Here is a 14217-nt window from a genome sequence, read left to right on the forward strand (position 1 = left end):
CCAAAGCCAGAGTATGGAGAATCTCAGAGCTGAGAAGGGACTTCAGGCATCCTCAGATCCAGCCTCCAGTCCAACACAAGAGTAGCCTCTTCCAGCAGGCATCATCAGATCTGGCCTCCAATCCAACACAGGAGTAGCACCTTCCATAGTATCCCTGGACGTTGGTCAGAACTCTGCTTGCACACCTTCAGGGATGGGAGCTCACTACCTCCTAATGCAGTTCCTTCTATTACAGGGAAGTTTTAATTATAAGGAAGTTTTCCCCTTTGTTGGAACGCAATCTTGTCTCTGCTCTATCTTCCATCTGGGCCCATGCAGCTTAGCTCCCTGTTCGCCTCGAGAGCCCTTGGATATTGGAAGATACTGATCTGCCATCCACCCACCCTTTCAAGTCTTCTCTCTAAGCTAAGCAGCTCCCAATTTCTTCTCCACTGTGACCATCTTCTGGACATGCTTTGGTGGGTGAATTAATCAAGGCTTTTGTAATGAAGCCAAGTTGGTATCAAGGCCAAGATGCCTGTCTGGAAGCACTGTTTCAAGTGCTGACAATTGAAACATCAGTGTTTTCTGGTGGGGAGACATGCACATTTCTCTTTACTTTTTTCTTGGGGAGAGATTTGGAAACTGCTCAGGTGTTGATTTTGGATCCATTACCCAAAGGCATCTTTACAGCTGGTCTAATTTATATGTGTGCTTCAAGATGACATTTTCTCATTGGCATACTGGCTTTGAGGTCACGTGGAATGAATCTTGATTCTCTTTCCTTCCATGACAATGGGGAAAAGCACTGCACCTTTACCAAGAATGCCGATTGAGGATGGTCTTACAACTCAGATTTTGCAAGGAAACAAAGTTGTTCCAATAAGACACCTGTTAGGGGCGCTCAAGACCCTGTGCTGAGGCAGTGCTTGGTCTCTGGCTGGGCACTTTGGGCCAAGACATAATCACAGACCAGCTTACTTTCTTGGGAAAACTCACTGACCCCCCTGCCTGGGAGGCTGCTGGGACTACATTTTTCTACATCTTTTTCAGTGTCTCACTTCCTCCAAGCTCCTAAAGAGATGATGACCCTGATGTCAAAGCTACCAGCAAATCATTTTATCTTGGGGTGAATTATCCCCCCAGATTGAGACTCTGGAGGGCAAACTTTTTCCAGTTGCCTTTCTTTTGACTGCTGATAACAATTCTATTGAAAGGATCCCCTGCCGGTCCTTAGGGAACCAACCCAGGAAGAGGCAATGCGGGTGGGGGTGGCAGCTGTGGGGATGGGGGTGGCAGGAGGGAGTTTACAAGATAAAGATGTGCCCGAAGTTTCTAGCCTCACCAGTTCTCCTTGCCCTTGTGCTTGGTCTCTTGACCCTACTTTCCTTCCTAAGTGATCCCACAATTGCCTCCTTATCACCTATTTTATCCACGAAAGCAGAACATACCTGATATTCCTCTTTTCTTTGGGCCCAGATATGGTGGGAAGGATGGCTTTTGCACTACAAGTCCCATATCCCAGGAGATCCCTCAGTTCCAGGTAAAGTAGGCTGGCTGGTCACCCCACTTACGGGACCCTCCCAGAGAGGACTAACAGACCTCCTTGCAGTTGCATATTCTTTCTGTACTTTTTCAATGAAAAGGCAGAGCTGAGTGAATTCGGGGGTCCAGAGGGCTTCGGATGCTCTCTGGATGAGGTCTCTGATCTCAAAGCACAAAGAACTTCTTAGGGAAAGACTAAGAGATCATCATGAGGAGGGATAGGCTTAGTGCTTTGAGGCAGCTGGTAAGCTTTGTTTAATGCCCCCGAAGTTGATAGTATCTACTATTTAATACATATATGCATACGCACACGCATAAATACGGTAGGATTTCTTCCCTATGAAATGCTTCTTTTCCCAGGAGCTTCACAAGCTTGTCTGCTTGTGTAAAATATTATTTCTTGCCGTTAGGTCTACCATATTAAATGGTTTCGACAGGGATTCGACAGAGATCTTCAGATTATATCATATGCGGGAAAATGAAAACTTATATCATCAGGCCATTATCTTTTGGACCTTCTGGATATGCTTCTGTGGGTCAGCCCATGACAGGTGTCTCAGTCTGTAGAGGTCATTAGCACCCCAGACCAGTTAAAAAAAAAAGACAGTGGTTGAGGAAATAGAAGCCCTTGCCATTGTCAAAAAGATAATGTCCTTTGCAGAGGAGGCCTCATAAGCCAACTTTGCTATGTCTTTGGACCAAGGCTGGGATGATGTGGGCAATGCACCCAACAGCCACATTGGAGGTTTACAGGACAGGGACAGATGTGCTCTGTCTGGACAGCTGCTAGCCTGGCGTTATTTAAATGTCTGGCTTCTGGGAATCCAGGTAATAAAGCATGTTTATGGAAGACTGAGAAGGAGACGTAGAGCCTGTCCAAGGCAGGAGGAGACGTACCCTGCTGTCTTCTCTGAGAAGACCACCTTCTTCCAGGAAACTTGAAGTGTCAAGAGATGCTTCTGGGGAGAAGGGCATACACCCATGGCCACATCTGCCAGTTTGGTCTGGACAGTTACGGTGGGGACGGCCATTGTAACCAGACTACCCCGTGCCTGAGATAAAGGGGCTTTACCTGCGCTTCTCAACTTGACTCTCCAGCTCACAGGACTGTCCAGGTAGAAGCCCCGGGGCTCCGCTTCCAGCTCATGGTCAGCAGCTGGAAAGCAAAAGAGATCAAAACCAACTTCTTCAACTGGCCCCCAAGTAGTATTTGTAGAAAAACCCATTCTTTCTGAGATCTCCCCTTCCCATCTTATCAACATTTCCACTTACTGCTCATTTGCTCTGTCCGGGAGCCAGTTGCTGTCGGCCTGGGAAATGAGGGGTGGGCATAGGGTGGGTGAGGGAAGGCCTCCGGGAGGGGCTACAACTAAATTGCCTTTCATGTCATCTTGGAGTAAGAACAAAAGTAACGTCTTCTTGGTGCTGTGTTGTGCCTCTTTCTGGGGAGAGATCAGTGCTGATTTTCTGTTTATTACTCTACTTTGGTCAATGTTCTTCCTTGTAACAGCTAGGTTTGGGGGGAAAGGACTCATGAATGCATTTACCTTTTCTAGCCGCACTCTGCAATCTCTTTTCTATTCAGTCTAGAAAACTGAGGCCGAGTATCTGGCTTAAATTTAAACAAATCAGGGATGGATTTCAAGGCCTGGGTTTGGGACAGCGTGCTGCTTTGGGCTTTAACCAGCTCTTGCCTCACTGGTCTCATCCACAAAATGGCGAAACTCTCAGAGCTGCTAGGATTGTTGGGAGCGTTCCAACACGGGTCATCCAAGGGCCACTGTTAGGATTCTCCCCAAATATGTGTCCTGCCTGTACTGCGATTTGCTTAATATTTTCCTTTAAGTCAATTCAAGTGTTCACTTAGATAAACTCATTTCAGAAGAAACGTATCAGTCCCAGACTAGAAAACCAGTATGACTTGCCATAAATAGAAAGCAGGCATAGAGATAGAGAAATGAAAACAAAGCAAAGTTTTAAGTTCTAACTTAAGCCAAGTGCTTTCCTTGTTTGAAAGGACCTGACTGAGCACTGGAGGGTGGGTGGGCCCACCCTACCAGGGACTCTTGCAGCTGGGAAGGACTGTGAGAGAAGTCCCCAGAGGGCAACTTCCAAACTTTACGAGTGGATGTCGCTAATCACGAGTGGCATTCGATACCTTTTGGAACCATAGAGAGAAGTGAAACTGATGATATTAAAAAAAATTTTTTTATTAAGTTTATCTATTTTGAGAGAGAGAGAGAGAGAGTGGGCGAGGGGCAGAGAGAGAGGGAGAGAATCTCAAGCAGGCTCCATGCTGCCAACGCAGAGCCCAACACGGGGCTTGAACTCATGAAACCATGAGACCGTGACCTGAGCCGAAACCAAGAATGGGACACTTAACCGACGGAGCCACCTAGGCGCCCCATGAAACTGACGATACTTTTAATGGCTATTATATGTGATTCAGTTTCTCCTTTCCCTTCCCCTCTTTTTTTAGCTCACCCCAGAAAATAATAATAATAATGTAGCAATAAGAGAAGCTAACATTTACTGAGCTCCTTTCTGCTAGGCTCTGTGTTAAGTGCTTTATGGGGATTATCTCAATCCTCACAAAATCCCTTCAAGAAGTACCCAAAATTCTCTGGCTTTGCAGCAGAGCGACCTCAGCCGAGGTCTGGTGAATAGCCCGGGCCGAAAGTGTGCGTCTGGGGAGCGCCCCCCGGGCTGCGTGATGGTCAGCCCACAGTCCCAACCACAGGCCCCTCGTCCCTTACCGGGGTGAACTCACTCCACTGTCCCCTGCCGGCCGGATGCTGGAAGAGGAGTGAGCAAGCAAGGGTGGCCCCTGCCTTCCTGTTGATGGGAAGTTCCTTTGAGCCTCAGCCTGGGGCCTGGAGAGGCATCGGGACTTACTGTTCCTGTGTGCCGCCCTGCCTGGCACTCGCTCTGGTGTCTTCTTTGGTTCCCTTTCACTCTCTGAGCCTCAATTTCTGTCTTTAAACCTGGGAGGGATCTGGCAGACCGCTGGTCGGGGAGGAAAGGCCCTCCTGCGCTGATCTCTCCCCCTCTTTGCGGTAACTCCCCTGCCACCCGGGCTACGGAAAAGCCAGCAGCGGGCCCTGAGAACGAGGTAAGTGAGCCAAAGAAAGCATTTGGCTTTTGTATCTCAGACCCTCCAGGCGTGGCTCCGGCGGAAGGCAGCTTGACGTTGCCAAATCTATAGTTGGAGCCTGGAACGCTATCTGGACAGGCTCCTCTGTCCCCGGAGCTCACCACTGCAGGCACTTTACAAGTTTCTCGGCATTTTCCCAGCGAGGTCCCTGGGCCTCTCACAGCAACGAGCGGGGAGGGATTACTGACAGCATTTTATAGAAAAGGAAACCGACTGTCAGGGAAGGTGATTGCCCAAGGACACAGGAGTCAGGGCTGAAACACTTTGGACCACTCCATTCTAAAAGAGTGCTTTCTTCCTCCCCTTCTTCACGTGTGTTTCTAAATATACAAATTATATATTTTTAGACAACATAAATGATGGGTTACACACATAATGTATTTATGCAGTCCATTCCCATTATAAGGAGTTCTAACTACAGATACAGCAAAATGCCCCTGGACTCCAGCTCAATCCCCCTCCCCTCCCAAGAAGTAACCGCTCTTCTATCTGGCTTATGTAACTCACGGACGTGTCCTGTGTATCCACATATGTATAAATGTACAGATAAAAATCTATGGTCTTGTTTTGTTGTTATACATAAATAATGCTTGTGTATCATGATCTGCAACTCGGCTTTTCTTTCGGGACACCGGAAGTGTTTCACATCAACACATGTGATTCTTGGTTCTTTTTAGTTGCTGTGTGCGTGCCATACGGATGCCACACGGCCTGCGGTGTTGATTCCGTCACCGTCTGGCCGCATCCCGTGTCTGAGTGGGGCATCTGAGGCCCGCATCAAAATCAGCAGCCTCTGTTTTCCTGGGACTGTGCTAACCATATGAAGGTCAGCCGGAATGGGTTCAAGTTTAAGGGGCAGCTTGCCTGCGGGAGGAAGCCAGCCCCTGCCTGGGCTTTAGCCAAGCCTCCCTTCCAGGGACTGAGACACTCTGCCCAAGTTGCACAGACTTTGGAGGCAGACTGACAGCATCCTGCTTTCACCACTTCCTAGACGCGTGCCTTTGAGCAAGGCACTAAACCCACTAAACCCTAATTTCCCCAACAGTAAAGCAGGGGACATAATGATCAGCCACACTGAAAGTCAGAATGAGGACGCACGGAAAGCCCTTGGTAAATGCTCTTAAAAATGCTTTCATAGGACCAGTATTGCCTTAATGGCCTCACCAGTTCTGTTTCCTATCACCCTGGAATATGGTCGAAGGAACAGAAGGTGAAGATCACTAAAAAAAGAACCCCTTTCATAATAAAGGGAATTACAGTGGAAGCGATATTATGTCCACTTGCCTCACACTTTGCGGTTTCTGGAAGCTCTCGCTGCACCTTCACAGGTTTCCTGGGGGTGGGCGCGTTTATCCGAGGCTCCAGGGTAGAGGCTGTGACCATCTCCAGGTCACTTGGCGGTCATTTGAGGGGGTTAGAATTTGCATCCACATCCTTGGATCCCCCGGTGAAGTCCCCGTAAGAGCTGTGTGCCAGCTGTGATTTACAGAGACCGTTAGGGCCTGCATCCGGCCGCACTGGAGGAGAGACACGATGGTCTCGGACACCAACATTAATGCAGTCATCCGTCCAAGAAACGTTTCTTAAAGCCTTTTAAAGCTGTGCCAAGACACTGCACCACAAGCTGGTGACAAGCAATTGAATGGATGGCGGGGCAGCTCAGTTGTCTATGGCAGGTGGGTGGCCCGGGGGCCAGATGCTCCGGTCTGTAAACTAAGAATGGCTTTTACTCTGTAAAGTGGTCGGCAGACAGAAGGTATCTCGTGACACGTGAAAATTGTGGGAAATTCAAATCCGTGTCCACAAATAAAGTTTCACTGTAGCACAGCCATGCCCACTGGTTGACACAGGCTCTGTGGCTGCTTTCATGCTCCAACACCAGGGTAACTGCCATGTGGGGCCTCAGGTAATTACTATCTGGCCCTGTGCGAAAAGTGTGCCGACCCCTGCTCTAGGGCAATCGCTACCCAGCCATTCATTCCATAGACACTGACCAAATGTCACTATCGTCGTCTTCTCCCAAGACTGCTGCTTTTTTTATTTGTTCCAATCTGGGTATCTTGAGAAGGATTTTAGCGCTTCCCGCTGCACTTGCTCTAACAGCGGGCGAGGAGAGGAGCCGGTAAGAAACCACTAAGTTAGAAAGCAGCGGCCTCTAGCGGCTCATCTAAGCATTGTTTCCGTGATTTGGTGATTATGGTTACACCTGAAAAAACAGGGTAGCTGGGAGTCTAAGTGTTGGGGGTTTTGTAGTAGTTTGAAATATCTAGATTGTTTTGTAATTTGTTTCCTGCTTTTTGCTGGTCACACCTCTAACCTGCAGAGTACAACACTCTCTTTTAGTTAAAAGGGAGATTAGTGGAGTTAAATACAAGGTCATAAAAAGCTGACTCAATGGCGTACTGGACATTCGTCCCAGCGTTAACAGAATTTTGTCTTCAAAAAAGAACTCTGGCGAAAGACACTGATTACCATTCCCACTATTTTAGTGTGTGAATTTCTGGCGTCCCTACATATTTCTGTGGACATTAATGATAGATAGGGAGGCAGCCCAATGGGAATGACCCTTGAAGTGCCTTAACCGGGTCTCAACCATTAAGTGAGAAAATTTCCCTCTCCGCACTTCAATTAATCTCCTGTAAGTGAAAAGGTTGGCCTCGGCAGTCTCTAAGAGCCCTCACACCTCATACACACCCGAAGCACGTATGGCCACTCGGAGAGGGTGGGCAACACTTTTCCACAGAATTTCAGTTTAAACGTTTTGTTGAGGTCACTCAGCTAGCCAGTGGCAACACTGTCCCTCGAACGTAGGTATCGCTTTAAAGCTTTTCGTGCTCCTGACCCCTGGCCCTACACATAATATTGCATGTATCACCGCCAAATTAGGGTAATTTCTCCCCCTGCGAAAGGAGAAAGGCCATCTCATGGTGACCAGGTATTTGGGGGAAATTCTGCTCTTCTCACTGTTCTGTCACGTAAGAGTTCGAGTTGGACATCTTGCAGCCACTGAATTTTAGAAAAAAAGAGATGAGAAACTGGATTACACTGAAATCTTAGACACAAATCTACACGTTCCTTTTCTGTACAGTAGTTGCTACTCTTCTTTGAAAAGAGGGATTCAGATCCAAGGCCAGAAAAAAGTTTTTAATAAACTTTTATTTTTATATTCAAGATAAAGCATATACACAATTGAATGTGGAAATAAATAACTAGAAATGCTTTGGAAACTTCCATTTCCCCCCTCAAACTCAGTTTGTTTTTTTTTTTTAAACTCATGAATCTTTTTATTTCATTTTAAGAAATACGGCAACTATAATACTAAGGGGGAAAAAAAACACCATTTTGTACACAAACATAAAGTTGCCTCTGACTATTGGGTTTAGTTGGTTTTAATCATAACACAAAAAAAGCACACAAGACACAAAAAGACTCTTCAACAGATTTACTCAAACAGCTTTGCTCGAGAAGAAAAAGGCACAGATTTAAGGGGATGACAATGATTATCAAGAATATAGTAAATTGGGGGCTCAGCCAAAAAGTGACACTTTATGAACTAAGTCAGGAAAAATGAACGAAAATGAACGAAATGAACTCTTTCCAATTATCTGCCTTCATTAAAATGAATTCTTAAATTAAATTGTATAAACATATGATATAAAGTTGGTACTCAGGAACTGTCTTTGTATGTTTTCTTTATGTACAAATCTTTGTATACAACTTCAGTGTTCCTTGTACATTTCCTATATACCAAAATGTGCCAGGGCTTCCAAACTGCATGCCCTGAATCCCTGTGGCACTCGCCGGCAGCTGAGCGACCCCAGCGGCTTTCCGCCAGAATACCTGGAGAGTAGGAGGGACCAGTCAAATGTAGTCATCTTCAACCGGCTCCCCATTGACGTCACAATAGTGGATAAAAATTGCCACTACTCGCTGAAACACACCCTTCTTCATTTGACGCATCTCCGAGATTTCCTCTCCTATTGTTTCCATACAGATGTCTGCAGACAGCTGCCCTTTCCTTCGAGGAGCATAGATGGTGCCTTGGAAATTAGAAAGTAAAGGGGAAACACGTATGATTACCAGAATCATTTGGAAAGGCCCTGATTAAGCCGGTCCATGAGATATGCCTATATCCTGTAATGCGATGGGACGGAAATACGTTCAGCTCTTGAAATGGGTCCCCTTATTACAGACATGCCATGTCTGGTGCCCAAGACAGCATGCATGATTAAAGGCCCAAGCTGACAACGCACCAGACAGGTAAGTCATGTATACATGTACGTGTAGTTTTTCAAATCTATTTCTTCATCTCATATATATATATATTTTCTTCAATGTTTATTTGAAACACATTGAAGATGTGAGAGAGAGACACAGAGGGCGAGCAGGGGAGGGGCAGAGAGAGAGGGAGACACAGAATTCAAAGTAGGCTCCAGGCTCTGAGCTGTCAGCACAGAGCCCGATGCAGGGCTCAAACCCACAAGCCATGGGTTCATGACCTGAGCCGAAGTCGGACGCTTAACCGACTGAGCCACCCAGGCGCCCCTCCTCCTAAAATGGTTTTTAAAAACTTCCTACAAATGGGTACTCAAGAGTGCTAACACTCAGAGAAGAACTATACTCAAAAGATCCTTTCATATAATTAGCATAAATGGAACAATTTCAAAATAATATAGTTGACAAACTCTTAATAAAGAGCAAGAAAATTATAAACATTTAGGTAATAAAAATATCTAGCTAGAAAAATGTGTCTCAAGGACTCCTGCCCGCCAACCTTCATATATCCCTAGTAAATCAACTGATGACTGTACAAATTTAGAGCTGCTGTTTGCAGGGGGAGAAGCGAACGCTAACAAAAAGCAAATAAAAATAATTATACGGGAAGCAGTTACAGGCTACACTGCTTTTAACTCAAACGAAGTATGAAGCATCTAACACAGCAGGATATACTCAAACTGGAGAATACAAATCAAGGCAGGTCATAATTACTTTCTTCATCGTCTTCAAAGTCATATCTGGCGAAGCTGTTGGGTTCTGCTGCCCGCAATGATCTTAACCAAGGGAAGTCAGAGATCATGGAATACGGAGCTCCATCCACAACCCCTGAAAGAAGACGACACGTTAACAGCGCTGAGGCTGGGGCAGTAAGGACGGGGCCAAACACGGTAGTGTCCTGTAAGCACAATGTAAAATGTGCTTTCATTCACGATGAGCAAAAAAGGGCTGGACCAGGAAGGGTCCATTCTAATTCTAGCTCTGCTGCTATTCGGTCATGTGACCTTTGGTCACCCTCTGGTTCCAGGAAAAGCCTCCGTTTTTCCCTCTCTTTATATAAAATGAAGAAGTTGAGACAGGTGCCCTAAAGTCACTTCCAACTCTCAGACTATACAGCAAGTTTAATTTTCTTCTACCTTTTGTGTTTCCACACTGCTTCTGATTAGGTGGGGGATGGCAAAGACTCACACAGGGAGAGCAGGATTTATCTGGCCCCTGCTACCTGCAGACAGTCAAAACACCCATCACCTTGACAAACTGTAAGGCTCCCACTCCTCTCTTCCTTAAGACCTGTCTCTCCATCTAGTTAGTTAACCAGCTAGTTAATTTAGCTTCCAGCCATCTGTAAATGCTCACCTTCTAAAGTATAGATTTCTCTCCCCCACGGGTACTTGGGGTATTTCTTTAAATCATCCTCACTTCGCGTAGCTTCAGGGAAGAATTCGTACTTAATGAGCTCTCTGGAGGCAACAAAAAAAAAAAAAATTAAAAATTACAAAACCGGAAATAATGTTGGGGTGTGGGGTTCTAGAAAGGACTGTCAAAATTGTATCAGGCCTAGATTCTAGGGAGCATCTCAAACAAAGTATTAAATAACTAACAGAAGCAGAAGACTAGAAGAGGATAACATATCTAGTCAGTTCAAAGTTACTTTCTTCACTACCTTCAAAATCCTATCGGGGAAAGAGAGAAAGCCACTCTAATCAAATGTCGTTTGTGTAAGGTGCTTAATAAAACATTTATATAACAAAGGCATAAAAAGTCTAATTTTCTGATGATACAAAATGTCACAGTTTTAAGATCTTTAATTTTATCTCTTTTCCATGCCCTAAGGCTAAAGGAATGAAGTCAAATGTGTACGTACAGTCTGTTCCTGCAATTTTTCTCTAAGTTCAGAAATAAAGTTACAAATACGCATGCATGCTTTTCACTTTAAGTCCCCATTTCCCTCAGGTTTTTTTACATGTTATATTTCATATGTTTCGGTGCCTGAAAAGCCCAGACAAGTATCATTTACAATAAAGAACAACTAGGTTGTGTTTCTGGGAACCCCTCCCATAGGCAATGACTGAAAAGGCCTCCAGGGACCACAGATTACTTACTGATTGATGTTTGCTATGGTATCCATCCAGCTGCGGATACGCACTTTGTTCCGGACATTGGGAGGGTTACTGAACTCGTGGATAATACAGATGTGATAGGGGTAGGGACCACTAAAGAGCTTCTGTTCCAATGTTAGTGTGTCCACCTGGGGAAGACATCACAGAGAGGGCTTTGGACAAAGGAAGTGAATGCCTTAGAAATCTAGCTCCTTAGAGCATGAACAATCTTTCTTCGGGACCTCAGTTTTAATATCTTGGGCAGATCTGAAAGTCAAATAGTCACATTCAGTCCTGAGCACAGCTGGCCATGTGGGGAGTGGGGCTCAGCAAAATTTTTCTACCTGGCAATCGCCCTGATTTCCATCTCATGGTCATATTAATATAAATGCCCACTAAAGCAAGGAATCCAGATGCAGGTAAGTGACCCCAGGAATCCACTTCGGAGTATGTCTTTCACAGGTGTAGGTACTGGCTGTGTCAGAGCTGCGAATGTGTAGTGCTCTATACTCTATCCAAACTGGCCCACTGCCAATCCTAATGGCAGAACACATTTCCTTGCCCCCCTTGTGGCCTTTACTCACTTGCTTTCTTCTCATGGAGCGCCCTCTTCCCCATCTCTCTTCTGCAATCCCATCTTACCATCTTAGTGGCATACGTGTCTACCTCCTACCAGAAAGGCAAACTTCTCGAGAGAAGGATGATGCCCTGTGGATTTTTCAGCCCCCAAAAATTATAAACAAAGGATGTGTTTGTTGAAATGAGTCTTTTGGGGCCAGGCTCAAACAGTGACTACAACAATTATATACTATTTCCTTTAAACTTTATTTTGGCATCACACCAAGCAGAGTCTTACGTGTGTTTGCACTTTTTATCTCCCTCAGTGTTACTGAGAAGTAATTGACATACATCACTGTATAATGTAAGACATACAGCAGGACAGTCTGATTTACCTGTACTGTGAAATGTTAACATAATAGGTTCAACTAACATCCATCTTCTCATAGAGATACAATAAAAAGAAAAAATAAGGAGGATAGGAGCTATCAAAGGATTGCTTACTATATGCAACTGTTCTAACACTACGTACATTAATTTAACTATCACAGTAAGTGTAGGTTTTTAGTCTAATTGTATAGCTGAAAAAACTAAGGCAAAGCAGCTAAGTAATCCGCTCCCTGTCAGTGAATGAGACTGTGAATCAGGCGGTCTGAAACCAGAGTCTGTGTTCTAAACGGACAACTTTTAATAAGTATAAAAACTTCAACGACTGCCCTCATCCTGTCATTTGGTAAGAACCCACAAAAATCTAACAGAGAAACGTTAATGAGGAAGACTGGCAAGGTGGTCTAGTATGGCTAAAAGAACTGTGTAGAATCTAAAGAATCATGACCACGGGTTGAGCCAATGACTAAATCCCAAGTCCAAAAAGGTGGGAGACTTAAAAAAAAAAAAAAAAATCACTGCAACATCCCTCAGAAAAGAGCAGAGCTCGTTACCTGCTGCATCGGGCGGAGGTATATGATGCGGTTTCTCTCAGGAGGCATCCGTAGGATCTGGTCTAGTACTTGATCCATATTCAGTTTCTTGCACTGTGCGTAGTCAAATCGATTTACGATTGGTGCATTTTCTACTTTTAAATGTTTCAGTACCCTGCACCTGGTAGCTACAAAATGGAAACGATAAGCTCCGTGAATAGGTCGTACAAAGTAATACAGCAGTCAGTGTACCGCCCACTTGAGAATGATCTTTGGAGGACCGGGCCGACTTATATTAGCAAAAGATGCCGCAGACATGAACATCTTTAACACAGGTCAAGTACTGTCATAAAGTACAACTAACAGTTATCAAAGTGATTTGAAAACGTGATTCTGCCCTGTTCAAAAGAAGGTGGTCACCCCCTCCCACTGAAGGAACTTTTTCCTAAGATTTTACTTTGAGGAGTCCACATTCCAGAGAATGACTTTGCTTAACCATACAAATTGTTTAGAAAAGATTTACTGAAAAGAATGAATGATGGTAACGGTTAAATTTTATGGGTAATGTTCAAATAAACCTAGAATAATTTGCATATATTATTTTACATTCACCCACAGGAAATGAGCCGAGTTGATTTCAATTCCTATCATAAGTATAAACAGAAAACCTTAAAAGACCCAAAACTATTTGGATACTTTGGTCTGAAGCTGTATAGTTCGATGTGGTAGCCACTAGCCACCTGTAGCTTTTTAAATTTCTATTAACTAAAATGCAGTAAGATTAACAATTTAGTTCATCAGGCATTAGCCACAGTTTGAATGTTCAATAGTCACATGTGGCCAGTGGTTACCATATCAAACAGTACAGACACAGAACATTTCCATCACTGCAGAGAGTTCTATCAAAAATGCTGGCCTGAGGGATGTCTGGGTGGCTCAGTAGGTTCAACGTCCGACTTTGGCTCAGGTCACGATCTCACAGTCTGTGAGTTCAAGCCCCACACCAGGCTCTGTGCTGACAGCTGAAAGCCTGGAGCCTGCTTAGGATTCTGTGTCTCCCTCTCTCTGTTCCTCCCCCACTCATGCTGTCTCTCTCCTCTCTCTCAAAAATAAACATTAAAAAAATATATTTAAAAAAATGCTGGCCTGAAAACACGATTAAATATTCTCCCCGTTTAACATATAAAGTGTAGGATTAAAACAAAAATAACTTATACAATAAATGCATTTAACTGCAACAGTATGCTCAACTTCAGAAAAATATCCCTTTCCTCTATTTTTAACCTTAAAGTTCATTCTAATCCAATTTTTACTATGGATTTCAACTTAGTCCAATTCAAGAGACAATCAGATGCAAGAGATAAAACCGTAATCAAACTGATACACTTGATTTCTTTAATAAGACACCTCATGATGTCCTTGACCCAAATGTCCCCACCTCCCTGTAACCAGCTTGAGGTCAGAGGGCTGAGCCAAGTCTCTGCCTTTCTGGCTTATTTTCTCCTTCTGTGACCTGGCAGGAAGAAGGGCAAGCAGGGCTGGGGACAGGAAAGGAGGAAAAGAGAGCGGACGAGATGGGATACAGGTTTCAACGTGCACCTTTAGAGAAGATATGGGGTGAATGAACCATCAGAGTCAGGCGCCAGCCAGATTCTCCAAGAGCTGAACAGAGAAACGAATGAGAGGT

The 14217-nt window shown here is 44.7% G+C and overlaps 1 protein-coding gene across 9 annotated transcripts in view; it reads right to left on the reverse strand.

Annotated features, from left to right (window-relative positions):
• Positions 1 to 8105: 8105 nt before the first annotated feature.
• FBXO38 (F-box protein 38) overlaps positions 8106 to 14217 on the reverse strand; it is a 56275-nt gene continuing 50163 nt past the window's right edge. For all 9 annotated transcript variants that reach the window (XM_042949834.1, XM_042949852.1, XM_042949881.1 and 6 more), the window contains 5 exons: positions 12552 to 12718; positions 11056 to 11201; positions 10310 to 10413; positions 9668 to 9781; positions 8106 to 8718 (listed from right to left, as the gene is read on the reverse strand). In XM_042949834.1, the coding sequence (XP_042805768.1) occupies positions 8540 to 8718; positions 9668 to 9781; positions 10310 to 10413; positions 11056 to 11201; positions 12552 to 12718 (710 nt within the window). In that variant the 3' untranslated portion in view covers positions 8106 to 8539. The remainder of the gene's footprint in view (positions 8719 to 9667; positions 9782 to 10309; positions 10414 to 11055; positions 11202 to 12551; positions 12719 to 14217) is intronic.

This window comes from Panthera leo, chromosome A1 (assembly GCF_018350215.1).
Source record: "Panthera leo isolate Ple1 chromosome A1, P.leo_Ple1_pat1.1, whole genome shotgun sequence".
Lineage (NCBI taxonomy): Eukaryota > Metazoa > Chordata > Mammalia > Carnivora > Felidae > Panthera > Panthera leo.